The following is an 18,946-nucleotide window of genomic DNA, read 5'->3' as shown; positions in this document are numbered from 1 at the left end:
GGCAGCTAAGGAGATACACTTCATGGACCTCCCTTTAAGAAATAAGCTTGCCCTTTGGTTACAGGAAGTAGGAGAGCCACCAGCTGTCTTGGCTTTGAGATCCATCAAACCTTCATACCAAGAAGGGGTATGGGCAGCTCCTAGCCAATGACTGAGCAGTGGTGACACCAGGGACTGGCCATTTCTGCCTAAGGCAAAGCTCATTCTCACAGGAATCCTTGCTCTGGAGGTCCCAATTGAGTTGACTATCAGATTTGCACTGCACTCCGAGACTCCTTGCCTCACTCAGTTTCCTCTTCATTATCCTTCTACAGATGACAGATCTGCATTGAAGTCTAAAGACTGTAGTCCAATCCTTCCTCATTCTCCTCTATCTTTACAGACTTTACCCCACAACAAACCTCTTCCATTTCTAACTTCATCTTAAGATTTCCTCTCCAGATATGCCAATAACCTGAACTGACACACCACTTCTCTTACAAAGATATAAACAGTCTCCCTACTATTTTATAGATGTCTCTCTCTTACATATATACTCACACATACATATACACATATATACTACAACCTTAGCCAACCAAACTAAAAGATTGTTTTACAGGTTTAATCTATGGGACCTCTAAAACTTGCTCTAAATCTTTAAAGTTCAAATTTAAAGTCTATTTTAATATAGCAACATCAATTTTTTCATCTAATTTCCTATACTTAAGCAATTTTTACCACATATTTTCAACTTCAGTATCTATACCTGTTAAAGGAATACATAATCTTAAGTCATCATATGAATAAAAGAGCCCTGCAGAAGCATCCATATTATGCTTAAACCTTTCACTGTTTCCACAGTCAGAAAAACTAAGAGGCAGCCCACGGAATGGGAGAAGATATTTGCAAATGACACTACAGATAAAGGACTGGTATCCAAGATCTACAAAGAACTTCTCAAACTCAATACACGAGAAACAAATAAACAAATCAAAAAATGGGCAGAAGATATGAACAGACACTTTTCCAATGAAGACATACAAATGGCTAACAGACACATGAAAAAATGTTCAAAATCATTAGCCATCAAGGAAATTCAAATCAAAACCACACTGAAATACCACCTTACGCCAGTTAGAATGGCAAAAATAGACAAGGCAAGAAACAACAATTGTTGGAGAGGATGTGGAGAAAGGGGATCCCTCCTACATTGTTGGTGGGAATGCAAGTTGGTACAGCCACTCTGGAAAACAGTGCGGAGGGTCCCTTAAAAAGTTAAAAATTGAGCTACCCTATGATCCAGCCATTGCACTACTGGGTGTTTACCCCAAAGATACAGACGTAGTGAAGAGAAGGGCCATATGCACCCCAATGTTCATAGCAGCAATGTCCACAATAGCTAAATCGTGGAAGGAGCCGAGATGCCCTTCAACAGATGACTGGATTAAGAAGTTGTGGTCCATATATACAATGGAATATTACTCAGCTATCAGAAAGAACGAGTTCTCAACATTTGCTACAACATGGACGGCACTGGAGGAGATAATGCTAAGTGAAATAAGTCAAGCAGAGAAAGACAACTATCATATGATTTCTCTCATCTATGGAACATAAGAACTAGGATGATCGGTAGGGGAAGAAAGGGATAAAGAAAGGGGGGGTAATCAGAAGGGGGAATGAAACATGAGAGACTATGGACTATGAGAAACAAACTGAGGACCTCAGAGGGGAGGGGGGTGGGGGAATGGGATAGACCGGTGATGGGTAGTAAGGAGGGCACGTATTGCATGGTGCACTGGGTGTTATACACAACTAATGAATCATCGAGCCTTACATCGGAAACCGGGGATGTACCGTATGGTGACTAACGTAATATAATAAAAAATCATTAAAAAAAAACACCTTTCACTGTTTCCAACAGAGCTAATATGCCAGTTAAAAACAGTTAACTATATGGCATTAAAGCATTCTAGAAACAAGAATAATGCAACCTTGTATTTTATACAACATTTTAAAATATACAAAGCATTTCTCCATATATTATCCCATTTGGTCCTCAATCACTTTGCAGGTGTCACTGCAGACTTTCATAAGGAAACTGAGGGTCAAAGAGATTCTTTGTCTCAAGTAAGAGACAATCCAAACTTTTACTGGTGGAATTGACCTCGAACCATAGGGAATAATTAACACAACTGATGGCAGTTAACATTTTCTGTTATTTATTCCTAACTGACCACTAGAAAAAAAACAAGAAAAAAACTTCAGTCTCTATCTTTGTCATTATCAAAGATCAAGGCACCACAGAACTAGCCTACCAAGTAGCTGACCCCATGAGAATACTTTAGAGATATCGAAAAAAAATAAGGTTAATAAAATACAATTTATCCAGAAGCCAAGAACACGAAGAAAAAACGCACACTGCCTTGGAAGTCAATTTAGATGACTCTTCACTGATATAATTTAACCACTAGCGTTTGGGAAGTACAGAAGAACTTTTGTGAGCACTCAAGCCAAAGAAACTGCAAGACTTCTTTCCTGTGGTCATTTATAGTGGATATTTATTGTTCTTGACCCTTTTATGTCCTGGAATGCTGTGGGGGTTACCATGTTGAATTTGTACAGAAGCTAAAAGCACCGGATGTGCCAGAGATGCAATTTGTGACTAGGTTTGCACTGGAATTGTGATTCGAACAGAACACTTACAACTAATGAATTCTTTCCAGGTCAGGAGGAGGGTTATAAATCGACACTTCACATCCTACCCTTGAAGCTCAGAGAAACTAGTTGTGGCTGAGGCTGATGTGGGGAGGTGCAGACAGCTGGACCTCCTAACGTGCATCAGATCATGCAAAAACCTGAAGGTGAATGCAGAAGACTCTGAAATGCCACCCAAGAGCCTTTTAAAATAAATACAAGTTCTGGGGGCATCTGCCTTCAGCTCAGGTCATGATCCCGGGGTCCTGGGACCGAGCCCCACATCAGGCATCCTGCTCAGCGGGTAATCTGCTTCTCCTCCGCCTCTGCCCCTCCCCCCTGCTCGTGCTCTCTCTGACACATAATAAAAAATCTTAAAAAAAAGAAAAGAAAAAGAAAAAAAGAAGACCCAGTTGGGCAGGAGGGGGTGACAAGGGTTTACAGAGTCACAACTTCTATGTTGTTACAAACTACCTCATCTGTATACCCTGTACTGGGACACTTCTCAGTACTTCCTGTGTCTGCATTTATTAGATGGAAAGAGACAGAATGCCAATACAAGACAGGTGTGTTGGCAATTACTCAATTTATTTTAAATCAAATAAATTAGAGGCACCTGGGTGGCTCAGTCGTTAAGCGTCTGCCTTCAGCTCAGGTCCTGATCCCGGGGTCCTAGGATCGAGTCCCACATTAGGCTCCCTGCTCAGCGGGAGTCTGCTTCTCCCTCTCTCTGCCCCTTCCCCTGCGTGTGTGCGCTTGCTCTATCTCTCTTTCTCACAAAACAAATAAGTAATCTAAAATAAATAAATAATTAAATAAAAGTAAATGGTTACTCATTATAGTTTTAAAGGCAGTCAAGTCTAGAAGATCAAAATACACAGTAAACTAAGATTAAGACTCAGAAGCATACCTTTTTTGCTTCCAGACACAGTAGAAATATCAAAATACTTAATCTTCAATTTCTAGCCTTCTAACAGGAAATCAGCAAACACTAAGGAACAAACGAGGAATTCCCAGGGACAACAGAGCTAAAAGATTAGATAAGTAACTTGGACTCTGTATTTTCTTTTCTCCTTACCCATAAAACTGTTATCTGTCAAATCTACCTCAAAAAGTTGTAAGTAACAAAATGAGACAATGGATATAATAATCTTAGTAAGATGAAAGGTACAATCAAAAACCACGCATTTGCTAAAATTCAAATTAAATGGCTCTTAAGTCTCTGAGAAATGTCTTAATAATGCTCAAGAAAATCTTATCAAAAGCCCTTTTATGCCATGATTACTGATGAAAGTTCTTTTGAGTAAGATAGGGCTGAAACAGCAACTTTGAATGAAACAGCAACTTTGTAAGGTACTGAAATATTGCATACTTTCTTTCTTTCTTTTTTAAGATTTTATTTATTTGACACAGAGAGAGAGAGAGAACACAAGCAAGGGGAGCAACAGAGGGAGAGGGAGAAGCAGGCTCTCTGCTGAGGAGGGAGCCCAACTCAGGGCTTGATCCCAGCACCCTGGGATCATGATGTGAGCCAAAGGCAGAGACTTAACCGACTGAGCCACCCAGGCGCCCCGATTTTGCATACTTTCAAATGTGATTAGTAACCCGTGTTGCTCTGCTAGCAAATCAATTTACATATACCTCACGTAACTTCATACAAGGTGGGATTTTCTCTTTTTAAAGATATGATTCATAAGTACCATAATTATCAACATTTTAAATAAAACTTGAGCATTTTCATAAGTACTATTAATATCAATGTTTAAGAATAAGAAGAACACTGACCTTCAGAACATTTCTGGACATATAACCCACAAAAGTATGCTTTCATATTAGAATAAAAATTTCAGTAAAATGAGACATTAACAATCAGCATAAATTTAACAGGAAGATCCATTTTTCTACTGCCTTAGGAGACACCCTCTATTGTACTTACTTCTGTATAACATTTTGCAAGCTTAACATCATCCCCAGTTCTCCTTTCATCTTTTCTCTGTTAGCACGGCATTCTGCCAAGTACCGAAGAGCCTACAGCAAAAACAGGGACAGGTTAATTCACAACTCCAGACTATTCAAAACTAAACCTGTTACTAACTTACTGCAAGAGGAAAAAGAGTGAAAAATAGGTTTTTGTTTTTAGAATCAATTCGTTTTGAAGTGTTTAGAAACTCTTCTTTAAATGTGATAATCAGAGCAGTCCCTTAGGGGAGAAACGATCCTTTGAGTTGAAGTAGCTGAATCTGCTCTCTGAAATGATGGCTCCTAACTTATCTGCAAGGTCAAAATCAGGTTGCTCCGTCTTTAGTTTCACCACTTCGTCTTGACAGAGATACAAGGAACCACATTCTATTTATTAATAGCAGGGAATAGTCCCAACAGCCACCATTTCCCTAGATGCTTTTTACACATTAATTAAAATAAACTGCTGAGAGAGGCAAAACATACAACCACCTTTACAGAATGAACTCTTTCTAGTTTTACAATTCACCTTTAAAATATCCTTTTTCCCCCCCCCGAAAAGCGAAAAATAAACTCACACAAATTTCTATTTTGTGAGTTTAACTTTTCTAGGGTGCTTTTCTCTTAAAACTTAAGGTTCATTTTTGCAAGTATTTCTTTCACGTGCAGATTCTTTAGGGATTTCATTTAGCTCTTCTACAGACCTCCTAATCGTTCATCATTTACCAAAGACTTTGGCACCTGATTCTTGGGAATAAGTCTGTGAACCACACCACCCAAAACTCTGCCATCTCAGCCTAGTGACCTTCACATTTTCTACTGGTCCTCTACACTACATTTCCCAAGTGCCTGGTTATTACTGAAAATGGTACCACCTACCAAATCACAAATTCGATGACCTCTGTCTATAATCTCCTATCCTTTCTACAACTCCTAACTTTGATTTTCATTTCGGTCCATAAAGGATTAACTGCCATGGGAACTGCCCTCCCTCCACAAAAAACTAACAAACAGAACAACCTATATTAAACACACTGAACAAGAGGCAGCATAGGACTATAACTTCTGAGAGAAGAGAAATGATGAGGAAGGCCTTGTAACTGCCCCCATCTTACTGCTTTGGAAGCAGTTTTCAGAGTAGCATAGGGAGGGGGAACCCAAATGGAGCCCAGTGGTCTTGCTGAATTAGGGATGCAGAGATAGGAGGTGGGGAGGTTAGGGTGGTGCAGTGTAATAAAAATAAATATTTGGTCTTTGTCCATTTCCTGGCGCAGAGCTCCTAAAGCCTTTGGAATTCTGAGTGACAGCAGTTTCTTTTTTTATTCATAAGGCAGCCTTTTTGATCACACCTGGCTTTATGTAGAAGAAGTGAGTGGGGCTGAGGCTCCAAGATAGCCTCAGAGTGGGGCGGTCACTAGAAAGACCAAGAGATTAGAGTATGGGAACTTTCAGCCCCACCCACTGGCTGGAGGTCGGGAGGTGTTGGAGGTTAAGCTCTATATAAACTCTTGAACAAGGGGATTCAGAGTTTCTGAATTGGTGAATACATCAGTCCGCAGGAGCGTGGCACGCCCTGACTCCACAGGGACAGACGGTACCGCATCAGGACCCCTCCAGACCTTGCTCTATATACCTATTCATTTGTACCCTGTAAAATAAACTGGTAAATATAAGTCAAGTGACTTCCTGAATTCTGGAGGCATTCTAGTAAATTATCAAACCTGAGGAGGGGGTCCCTGGAACACCCAATTTATAGCTGCTCAGTCAGAAATTCGGGTGACCTGATACTTGCAACTGGCCTTTGAAGTGTAGGCAGTCTTGTGGGAGTAAGCCTTAAATTTGGGGAGTTTGACACTTAACTCCAGGTGGGCAGGTCTGAATTGAACTGAACTGCTAGACACCCAGCTGGTGCCCACACAGAATCTGAGAACTGGCTAGTGTCAGAAAACACCCCAGGTGGCTAGAATTTGCAGAGCAGAATTAAGAGAGAGGAGGGATCTGACCGGGGGGGGGGGGGGGGATCAACAGAAACAGACCAAGATGTGACAGAGATGGAATTAGAAAATAAGGGCATTTAAAACAGCTATTATAAATATGCTCCATATGTTCAAGGATGAGTAGGAAAACATGAGCATGGTGAGGAAAGAAACAGACGATACTGAAAACCCCCAATGTAACTTCTAGAGGACAAAAACATAATATCTGAAATGAAACAACACTGCATGGGTTAAGAACAGATACGGGGCTCCTGGGTAGCGTAGTCGTTAAGTGGCTGCCTGCGGCTCGGGGCGTGATCCCGGCGTTCTGGGATCGAGCCCCACATCAGGCTCCTCTGCTGGGAGCCTGCTTCTTCCTCTCCCACTCCCCCTGCTTGTGTTCCCTCTCTCGCTGGCTGTCTCTCTGTCAAATAAATAAATAAAATCTTAAAAAAAAAAAAAAAAGAACAGATAAGACACTACAGAAAAAAAGATCAGTGAACCTAAAATGTAGCAATAGAAACTATCCAAAATGAAGCTCAGAGAGGGAGGAAAAAGACTTAAAGCAAAAAAAAAAAAAGAGCAGCACCACAATGACCTGTAGGACAACATGAAATATCTAACGTACATGAAACTGGAGTACTGGAAGAGCAGTGAGGAGGCATTAAAAAAAACCTGAAAAAGTAGTGGATGACAATTTCCCCAAATTAATGAAAACTATAAAACCACAGATCCAAGCAGCTCAACAAATCCCAAAAGAACAAAACAAGCACAAAGAAAACCATCCACACCAAGCCCATTATAATCATTTGCTGAAAAACAGTAATAAAGTCACCAAAAAAAAGCCAGAAAAGGAATTATGTAGAGAGGAACAAAGATAAGAATTACAGCAGTCTCATCAGAAAGCATATGAAACCAAAAAAGGAATATAGCTTATAAGCCAAGAGTGAAGAGAAAATGAAATTATGAAAACCCCACACCTGCTCTTCAACCTGAGTGGGAACTTGCACCCACTTATTCCCCTCCTTTCTCTCTGCCTCTGTCCCTCCATGATTTGACTTCCTTCCTTCTCAGCCTGGCATCTACAGGCTATCATTTCAACTACTCTCTTGCCAAAAATCCTGAATTCCCTTGCCCAACCTCCCACACAACTTACCTGGCCAAGAAACGACCCTGAACAAACCCAACTCTGGCTCTCAGGGCCTAGAGTGGCCTGAGGGGAGGTGACAAAGGAGTTTGGTAAGCCAGAAGTACCGTATCAATTCAGCGTTACCAAGCTAATCGGGCCCTCAAAACTACTGAACAACCTTACCATTCTCCTCAGTCAGCAACCTGTCCCATTTTCCATAACAAGTATAAGAGCCTCCTCAAACCTCTTCCACTCTGGCAGCCCCTAGACTTTTTGTTTGTCTGTTTAGCCCCTAGCCTTCTGAATTTAAATAGGTCCAAGTCTAGTCCACCAAAAAAACCCGTTCTTCCTTCAACCCCAAGTCCCTATCTAGAGACCAACACTCTCTCTTCTCATCCTTACTGCAATTCTTATTGAAGACCAAACTAGGGGCCATGCAAATTTTCCCATCTGTTACTACTATTCACTTGTCAATATCTGTTTTGCCTGTTAAATCTCATCTATGAGGTTAAAATAGAAAATCTGTATTATGAAGTTTGATTTTTGAAAAGGAAAATGCATATATTATTGTTGTGTACAAACTTGTGAAATTAGACTGAACGGGAATTCATCGTGGGTTTTTAAGTAAAGGGCAATGAGTTTAAAATTTCTATTACAATAATTTTCTTTTAAGCATTCTTCTTATGAAAATTTTAGAAGGCACAAAAGTAGAGAAAATGTGTGATGACCCCGCTGAACTCATCATGCAGCATCAACAATTATCAACCACTTGGCAATCTTGTTTCATCCTTCTCTTCTGTCAGTAACTAAACTGGAGTATTTTACAGCAAATATCGGAGAACATATAATTTCATTTGTAAGTACTTCAGTAAATCCTTAGGAAATTAGATTTTTTTTAAGTTAATAAATTTATACCCTGCAAAAATTATAATGGTTCTTTAATACCTACCATCTGATCCATATTCATTTCGAACTATCTAAAAAATTACATTTTTGGTTGATTTGTTCAAATTAGGATCCAAATCAGGTCCACATATTACCCTTGTCTGATAAGTCTCTTAAGTCACTTTCAATCTTTAACAGCTACCACTATTCCTCTCCGCCACCCCAACTGTCTTTCTTTTTAATGTAATTTACTGTTCACAGAACCAGATTATTTGTCCTCAAGAAATTATCACATTCTGGATTTGCCTGATTGGTTTGCATTGCTCTTTCACATTTCTCTAGTTCTCACATTTCTCATAACATGGTAGTTCCTTCTACATTATTAGCTATGATCCTGTAGGTTCTTCTCTTTTCCGCTCCTTTCCTTATCTTTCCCTCCCATCTTCTACTAAAACAAGTGCTATGTCCATCTACTAACAGGCGGATAAAGAGAATGTGGCATTTCCCTACAATGGAGTATTATTCGGCCATGAAAAGGAATGCAGTACTAGACATGTGACAATATACATGAATCTTGAAAACATTATGCTCAATGAAAGAAGCCAGTCACGAAAACCACATATTACATGATTCTCTTTATGTAAAAAATAGACAGGCATTTTTTTTTGCCCAAATAGGCAAACACAGAGACAGAAAGTGGTTACTTAGGGGGGGCTGGGAAGCAACAGATAGAGGAGTTTCTTTCTGAGGTGACGAAAATGTTCTAAAATTGACTGTGCTGATGGCTCTGCAACTCTGAATACACCAAAAACCAATGAATAATACACTTTCAATAAGTGACTTGTATGGTATGTGATTCAGACCTTAATTAAAGTATTATAAAATAAAAAAACAATGTCTTCTTAACGTATCTATCCATATTGAAATGATACAATCCTCAAGATTTCTTATTAAGTGAAAAAAGGAAGTTGCAGAACATTCCACGTATGTAGTATGCGACCATCTGTGTCAAAGGACTATACACACACACGAGTTCGCACATTCTGAAATACAGACTTACTACTATTTGCTCTATAGTCACTTTTAATTTTTTACCATGTCATCTAACGCTTTTTCAAATTCTTCTGAATTGCAAAATTGTAACAGTGAGACTAAAATTACTAAAGGCAACTTACGAGCAAAGCAGAGTGGACGACAGGGGGGTTGGGATGGTCCATAAACAAAATAAGCCCAGGCAGACATCCCTGATCCTGGACAATGGCTCTTCTATTTAATGGATCTGCTGCGAGATCCCGTAGCTGGTTAACTACCGAGAGAGCATCAGGTTCTTCATTCATGGTGGAGGAGGAAGAATTCATCTTCTATGCCATACACGTGAACAAAATCTTCCTGAATTCTGTAGAAACGATTTGCAAAATTAGTTCTAGGCTACTGAGGTTACATTCTGGCATTTGTCAAATAATCAGGATTACAACACCTTTAGAAAGAAACAGATGAATCTAAATCGCACAAAAACTTGAGAACTGGCAATTCCACAGTTTAAGTAAAATGAACATAAGAAGCTGGCTAAAAAAAAAAAATCAAGTTATTTACGTGCACAATATTTAAAGAACATATGTCATCTTCAATATTCCAATAAATTCCATTTTAGCAATACATATTTTAACGCTAAAGTCACAATAAACAAGATCTTTACAGTTCAAGCACATAACCTCAAATTATACCACTGCCAGTGTTTTTTTCCTCTAGAACATTTCTGGAGCCTAATACAAGTGTCTCAGGGAAAGGTGGCTAGCTGAAAGCTTTTTTTCTTATTCATCTATGAACGGAACCCAGCATACTGGGTTTACAAAAGATAAAATCCCCTAGGAAAAAGGAGGGAGTCAAAAAACGCTGTGAACAAAAACAAAAACAAAAAGCCAAGAAGGGTATCTCACCCTGTGTGTCAGGCCCCAGGAGTTAGGGAGATCACAGTGAATCTGAACTGAATCTAAACACACCTGTCCATCTCTGAGTGTGCCCTATTCAGAAAAATGGAACACAATTTGAAGTAATTCATTTAACAGATAAGGAAACAGTCACAGAGAAGTTAAATAATTTGTCCCATTTGACAAAAGCTAGTGAGTATAAAAGTGCGCTGAAGTCTTATCTCCTAATCAAGTCTTTCCACTTTCCATAGTCTTTTTATTTTTTTAATTTAAATTCTATTAATTAATACATAACACATTATTAGTTTCAGAGGTAGAGGTCTGTGATTCATCAGTCTTATATAATACCCAGTGCTCATTTCATCACGTGCCCTCCTTAATGTCCATCACCCAGTTACCCCATCCCCCCACCTGACTCCCCTCCAGCAACCCAGTTTGTTTCCTTCCATAGTGTTTTTATTTTTTTTCCACACAGTACTTTTATTTTTTTAAAAGATTTATTCATTTGAGAAAGAATGAGAAAGAGAGAGAGAGTACACACGTGTGGAAGTAGGGGCAGAGGGAGAGGGAGAAAATCTCCAGCAGACTCACCCTGAGCACTGAGTGAGATGTGGGATTTGATCCCAGGATTCTGAGATCATGACCTGAGCCAAAATCAAGAGCTGGTTGCTTAACCAACTGAGCCACCCAGGTGCCCCTCCATACAGTCCTTTTAAATTTGCATACATTTTCCCCCATAAAAGCAAACCTGGATATTTTAGAAAATATGACATGCGAAACATACAAAAGCCAAAGAAACAAAATATCAAGGAATAATTTTCACATGTGCAGAAAATTAAAAATAATAACTTTCATTAACTAAGTTACACAGCATATTCCTTATTAGTAAGAATATAAAGGTGTAAATACTTTCCATGAATAAATGAGTATGTTTAGTGCCAATTTCAAAAGCAATGCCAATTAGGGAAGGGAGGGGAGGGACAAAATTTTTCTGTAACTCCAGAAAGACTATTAAAGGCTATTGGGGGGGGGGGGGGTAATAATGCAGAACTGGCCTTACCAGGTATTGAAATATACAAAGCTATAAATAATAAAGCAGTAGTGGGGGGGGGGCTGTCCAGTATAAAGATACTTCTCCAGGAAAGTTATTTATACATTCAGTGCAAGAAAGCAGGCTCTCAGTGAGTCAGACCAAGGCCCCACTGCTTGGTAAATACGATTTTAGGCAAATCCCTTACTCTTTGTCTCAGTTTCTTCATCTGTAACAGAGGGCTAATTACAACAGCTATCAAAAGTATACTGTCTAAATAAAATGACAATACATGGAAAGGGCTTAGACTGGTACCCAGCACATTGTAAATGCTCAATAAATAAAGTGTTAATTTACATGGAACCAAAAATCAATCAACAACAGTAAGATTACTCAATGAATGGTATTGGAATGACTTCTAAGCAATTTAAAACCACTGCTAAGCAAGTTTAATTCATACCACATGGCAAAAAGAAATTTTATTCAAGATAAAATACATTAAATAGTTAAATTTTTTAGGTATGCAAGAAAACGCAAAATAAAGGACACAGAAAACAGGGCTTTAGCGAGATGGTATTTGGCAGGTTATTTTCAAAAAATGAAAACATTATAGTTACTGTGGCATTTTAAAAACGGATTTCAAAAAAAGCAATAGACTGAACACACAAAGACAAGACTAATGGGTTTGGGGGGCATGCTGCCTCTTAGGTGCCTCTATTTTCAGCATCCTCAATATCCCTGTTTACAAACCACCTTACCTATGAGCTTTATGTGCTGTCACCAGCACAAATCTTATCCAAATTGGAACCTGAAGAACCAATTACTGGCTCAAAGGCCCAAGAGCCAAGTTACATTTAAGAACCAAATACACTGGAAGAGGTCCTTTTGCATTTACCTCTGGCCGTGGAACTGGAGAGTTCCATTTTTAGTTAAGGAGTCCTCAGATAACTATTCAGTGGGAATGATGCTGAAAAAGTTACGGCCTTTCCTGTTCCCTTAAGATGAATAAAAGCCAAAACATTTAAAACTTCAAATTTTCAAAGCCCACAGCCAAGGATAGGACTCAGATCAGGATCTTCCAAGGAAAAGGTCAGGAATATTACAAGGCATCAAAAATCCTAACACAACAGAGGCAGCAGCTGTGGTCAAGAACTGCATTTCCTATGGTACTTAAATGGATGCAAGAAAGGTAGACAGAAGCTATTATTTCTCCCCTTAATTAAATAGGTTTTTAGGTAAAACTTCAAGAGAGACTTCCTCAGTGTTAGAGTTCATTTTTCTTTCCTTATTTAACATTCTTGCCACTATCAAGTTACTCTGAGAATTGCCTGAATCCTGTTAAATTATCAATATTTCTGTGGATTGAGGAATTCACATTGCAGTTTTTATAAGACAGCTATGGAACAGCTGAGAAAATGGAAACAGGTAAACAAAAGTTAGAGCTTACCGCCAATTCATGTATTAGATACATTTAGTCTTTATGTGTTAATTATATCATTTTCACACCCTCAAGTTGTTTGATAAAAATGTCAGCCTTCCTGGGCTGGAAAAAATGTTTTTTAAATGATACATTTTGGTATTCAGTCTATCTTACCCTCTCTTATTCTCAAATTGGCAGATCTCAAAATAATGTCTTTTATTTTTATTTTTTTTTAAGATTTTATTTATTTATGTGACAGAGACAGCCAGCGAGAGAGGGAACACAGCAGGGGGAGTGGGAGAGGAAGAAGCAGGCTCATAGCGGAAGAGCCTGATGTGGGACTCGATCCCCGATCGCCAGGATCACGCCCTGAGCCGAAGGCAGACGCTTTAACGACTGCACTACCCAGGCGCCCCCAAAATAATGTCTTTTAAAGATTTTATTTATTTGACAGATAGAGAGCAAGCACAAGCGGGCGGAGCAGCAGGCAGAGGGAGAGAGAGAAGCAGGCTCCCTGCAGAGCAGAGAGCTTGATGCGGGGCTTGATCCCAAGACCCTGGGATCACAATAGGAGCTGAAGGCAAACACTTAACCAACTGAGCCACCCAGGCGTCCCTCAAAATAATTTTCAAATAACATACTAAATACACTTATCTGAGTAATTTTGTAGCAACCAATGAACCAAAACTTAGTTAAAAACAACGACAACAACACAGCTCTCTTCTTTTCTTCTATAACGAATACTGCATTAGGTTCAAAAGAAAATAAGCTTGCAGGGCGCCTGGGTGGCTCGGTCCGTTAAGAATCTGCCTTTGGCTCAGGTCATGATCCCACAGTCTCAGGATAGAGCCCCATATCAGGCTCCCTGCTCAGCGGGAGTCTGTTTCTCCCTTTGCCGCTCTCGTGTTCTCCCTCACTCTCTTTCTCTCTCAAATAAAGAAAATATTAAAAAAAAAAAAAGAAGCTTACTTTCTAGTTACACTTTTCATTTAAAATACTAAATGCCAAGAAATGTGGACCTGGACAGCCTACATCAGAATAAGCTGGGATTATTAAAATGCAGATTCCAAGGCCCATACCCTGACCTCACCAGGAATCCTTGGAGGTAGGGCCCAACACATGATTTTAATAAGCACACCAGGTGTGCCTCCTGGTGCAAATAAGAGCAATTAAAACTTTACAGTGGTCGATAACTGCATGTCCTTTTAATATGGGAACATCTGAATAATTAGTGTGCAACATGACAGTAAGTGAATTTGGGACTATGTTTCAGTTTCATTATCAGATAACCAAATGAACTAAAAAAAAAACCCACTAGCAGTAGCAAATTTACTGACTCTTCTGAAAGAAAATGGAAGCTCTTGACCAAAGGAACAAAACTGGAGGGAAATAATGATGGAGAATTTGTGTACAGTATCTGTGAATAAACAGAAGGTTCTTGAAATTTTGTTAGCAGCACTATTTAACATCTCCCTTGTCTCAATCATTTTATTTTTTAGATCAATACCTGATGACTTACAAGTTAGTTCTTAATTACTTTTTAAATATTCTTTCCTGTTTTAAGATTTTTGGCTGCTAAGCTAAACTTGCCAATACAGACATAACAAAAAGTCAAAGCCTCACTAGCAAATGAGGAAAACATGAAAAAAAACTTTCTCCTCATCTATTAGAACCCAAATGCATACACTGCATACCTCTTATTTTCTCTTTAGTTCAATTTGGACAAACAGATCATAAGACAATGCATGCTCCCCAAACTTTAAGGAGCACTCTGATTACTTAAGGGATCTTGTTCAAAAGCAGATCTGCTTCAGTAGATGGAGTGAGGCTTGAGATTCCGCATTTCCAAAAAGCTCCCAGGTGAAGCCTATCCTGCTGGAACTGGGAATTTAGGTGATAGATGTGAGACTGTAATTATGATTTTCTTTTCTTCAGCCAAAACTTACCATTCAATTCAAAGAATGATTTAGGTGTCTCACAACCAAGAGCTGCAGAAAGTACACACCCACAACCTAAATCCACATTCAGTTAAGCAAGTTTTTAAAAAATAACGTAAGCATTGAATTCAGATCTGGCTTTCCCTTACTAGAAACTAACTGTAACTCTTCGAGAAGTTGGGTTACCTTCCTTAAGCTTCCGTTTCCTCTCAATAATCCTGAGCGATTGTCAGGATCAAGAAAATAAGAACTTGAAGCGAGCGCCAATAACTACCAAACAAGAACAATACTTGATCCTGCGGTACTTCTATTCCACCAGGTGTTGGGGTATATTCTGCAGCTCCCTAACACATCAGTGCACTATCACGAAAGGAGTTGCTAACTGCACGAAGGCCTCCAAGAAGTTATTAAAATACAGGGATGTGAATACTGATCTCTCTTGAATGGAGACAAACACAACAATGTCCTTCCACTCTTGGCAGGCATGCAGGTGCACAAAACAGTTACCAAAGAACAAGCTGGAGACATGAAGAAGTAAGATGACATCCATTAATTAACGCTAGGGTTCGTAAAAAAATCGGAGTGCGGGGGATGGAAAGGAAATGAACACCGCTAACGTTTTCAAAGGACACATCGGGGCAGGGAGCTTTAAAGCGCTTGATGGGACACACTGCTGGGTCCGGAGAAGGCCAGCGGAGAGCGCCTCGGACCAGGCCGACTCGCAGACTTGATGCAGGGGCCGCTCTCCGCGGCCTTCCTGGCTCCACCGCTTTGTCTGCCACCCATGGACCCTTACATACCGCGCCAGAGCTTTAGGAGTCCAGGGCCTGCCGCACCATCAGGGCCACAGCAACGAATGAGGTAGAGGGACCCAGAAGCCGCACAGCGGGTCCTTCCGTGCGCAGCCGCGGCCTCAGCGATGGCAAACGACCGGGTTAACTCGAGAAGCCAGAGCGAGGACGCTGGCGGGGAAAGGCTGTACAGAGTCTCCCCCATGACCCTGCAACATCCGTCAGTTCTGCCCTCTCATTGGTTGATGCCCTTCCAACGCGAGGATAAGACGTCCAGTACGTGAAGGCGTTCTTAGACTAAAGCGTTCATTGGTGACCTAGGGAAATGCCCAAAGTGTTGAACGGAAGAGTCCAATGAGAGCCCAGGAACACTGATCTTGGACCGAACGGGTCTCCGTCCATTAAGCATTAAGCAAAGAAACTTGAATGTGGCGGAGAAACTGTTGCAGTTTCCCGACTACAATTCCCAGCTTTCCGGCGCTAAAAGAACATGTCTGCTCCTGCGTTCGGAAATTCAAACGGTACGTTTTTCTCTGGCAGCTCTTTCAGGTCTAATAAAGTATTTTCGTGATATTTCGTTCGTTTTTGTGAGTCTTAATTCATAATCTTTATTAAGGTTTTTTGAGTTTTGATAAGAACGTCAGCCCTATGTTAGGTGTTTTTTGGATTGCGTTCATTTCTTGTTAGTGTTCACGGTCTTCCTAAGCGCGAAGTCTGCATAGTACAGTTTTTTGCTTGTTTTAAATAATAACTTCTTTTTGGAAGGATTTTTTTTTCTTGTAAGGGAAGGGGACTTATAGGCAGAGAATCTTGTCAAATTCGTCCTAAGTTTTTTTTTTATATTGTCTTCTATTTATCATAGTAAGGATTTATATACTTTTATCAGTGCTAGTCACTGTCGGTCTTGTTTTGCTTAAGTATAGATCTTGGTTTTTAAAGATACTCCTCTAAATAGAAGTGTAATTTAAATTCCACAGGCCAGTCTGAGAATAATGCATCCATTGCACCCAATAACTTCACTGAATGGAGCGTAGAGTCTCTTTCACAATTTGATTTTGCCACGTAGCTCATGTATTAAAGTCTCAAGGAATTTAAGAGGCCTCTAAAGAGGAAAGAGAATGTGTAAGAATAAATATCCCTGGGGCGCCTAGCTGGCTCAGTCGTAGAGCATGAGACTCTCCAGGTCCTCAGTTCAAGCCCCAAGGTGGGTGTAGAGCTTACTTAAAAAAAAAAAAAAAAAAATCCATACTGTGTTCTATGCAATTGTGTCCAATACTTTGATTCTTAAGTGAATTTAAAATTCAGTTACTTCTCAAATTTCTTTCCTTTTCCTTATTTTTGGTTATCCTCTTCTAAAAATCTCAAGAAGAAAATACGAGCAAAGGGGAATAGAAAAGGTCCCTTTCACACCATTTGACCTATAGGAAAAACAAGGCTCTGGCATGGTTTCTGTTTCCAAAAGTCAGAAGAGGGAGTGGTGGTAAGTGAATAGTGAGTGTAAAACAAAAAGTAAAAAGAAATGATGCATAAAGTCCAGCGGTAGAAGCACCAGCCTAAAGTGTAATAATCAACCAGACCAACAAACTGCTGGAACTGGGGGGAAAGAAAGGAAAAGGGAAAAAGGAGATTGTGATACATTTACTATAAGAAAAAAAAGCTGTAAGAAAGTAAATATAGGAAGTCCAAAGGACACAGGTTAAACATAATCCACTTGATTGAGTAAATGAAATTTTGTTCAGTATTTTTATCAAAAACAATGCAATAACAAAGAAACTTGCTTTTTTTTTCCTTAAGTAGTTTTCATGCCCAATGTGGGGCTTGAACTCACCACCAGCTGAGCCAGCCAGGAGCTACAACTTGCTATTTTTTTTTGTAAGGTTGATTTGTATATCAGAAAGGGAGAAGACAATTGGGATTTTCCCAACTAGTAATTGATGACCTACGTTTTTGGTAGTGTTTAGAATGTATGTTTAATGGTGTCTTTGTCTTTTGGTAGTTCAAAATCTAAAATTAAATATAATCGTGCCTCTGACATTAAATATTGAGACGATTAATTCTTCCTCGCCAACTGCCATTACAAAGAGTTAGATGACTGGCCTTAAAGGTAGGGATTGTAGTCACAAAAAAATAATTAACAATTTCATAAGCACCTATGGATTACAAGCCCAAGGATTGGTCTCTTAAGGTTTTAAGAATTTATATTCCCATATTAAAAATGTATGAACTTGACACCAATAAAGTTATACTATCTGCTATTATGAGTCATTGCTTGTTCTTAGCCTCAGATATCTTGCCACAGGACACAGCTGGAATGTCAAGTTTCTCATTGGCTGTATTGCTTAAGACCCATGAATCAGATAATGGCAGTTTTCATTTATTCAGTTATTTTTAAACTATTTTTAGAACACATACAATGTGCTAGAGACTGTCTTAACAATGGATTCAAAAATAAAAGAACACATAATTACTGTCCTCAGGGAGTTTATGGTCTAGTATGGTGGTTTCCAAAAACTTTTGATGAAGTACTGCTTTCAGCTTAAAAACGTTTTGAGCACACTGCTCTGATATATGTATATTATTTATTCATAAATTCTATACACATACTATCAAACTAATATATAGACTAAAAAACATGTCAAAATATAAAATGCTAGAGGATGAGAAATAATTATAAATAAAAGCACTTGCATTTATCTGAATGAAAATAAAATTGTATCTATATGTGTTATTTACCAAAAAACTTAAATTCCTGATGGATTAAAAACTCAACTGTAAAACATAAAATATCAAAAATCCTTTAAGAAAATCCTGGAGACTACATATAACTAACTATAGAAGGAGGTGAGACCTTAAGACTAAAAACTCAGAAGTTAGAAAGAAATGGACATATTCTACTTGTTTTAAAAAGCAATTTTTTGTGTGGCAAAAAAAATACATAAGCAATGTCAACAGACAATAGATATGAGGGTAAATTTACAACTCGGTGGATAGAGGCTAACATTCAAAAATTGATCACAAAATGTCAAGAAAGGATTAAACAACCCTATAGAAATTGGGTGAAGAATAAAAATTAGTATTTAATCAAGAAAAAGTCCATGTGGCCAATAAACATGAAGATATTTAAACTCACCTGTAATAAGGGAATGCAAATTAATTTAACAAAGGGAATAATCACGATGCTGATCAGACTGGCAAAAAATCAAAATGACAAGCAG

General features: G+C 39.0%; 1 protein-coding gene across 1 annotated transcript in view; it reads right to left on the bottom strand.

Moving 5' to 3' along the window:
- ARMC1 (armadillo repeat containing 1) overlaps positions 1 to 15,938 on the bottom strand; it is a 45,711-nt gene extending 29,773 nt beyond the window's left edge. Inside the window, exons 1-3 of the mRNA XM_045789017.2 lie at positions 15,741 to 15,938; positions 9,801 to 10,021; positions 4,613 to 4,704 (exon numbers count right to left, since the gene is read on the bottom strand). Of these exons, the coding sequence (XP_045644973.1) occupies positions 4,613 to 4,704; positions 9,801 to 9,983 (275 nt within the window). The 5' untranslated portion in view covers positions 9,984 to 10,021; positions 15,741 to 15,938. The remainder of the gene's footprint in view (positions 1 to 4,612; positions 4,705 to 9,800; positions 10,022 to 15,740) is intronic.
- Positions 15,939 to 18,946: the final 3,008 nt, after the last annotated feature.

Source organism: Ursus americanus, chromosome 9 (assembly GCF_024610735.1).
Source record: "Ursus americanus isolate L20-20 chromosome 9, mUrsAme1.1.p, whole genome shotgun sequence".
Lineage (NCBI taxonomy): Eukaryota > Metazoa > Chordata > Mammalia > Carnivora > Ursidae > Ursus > Ursus americanus.
Note: the sequence above shows the minus strand (reverse complement) of the source record. Positions and strands in the feature narration are given on the sequence as shown.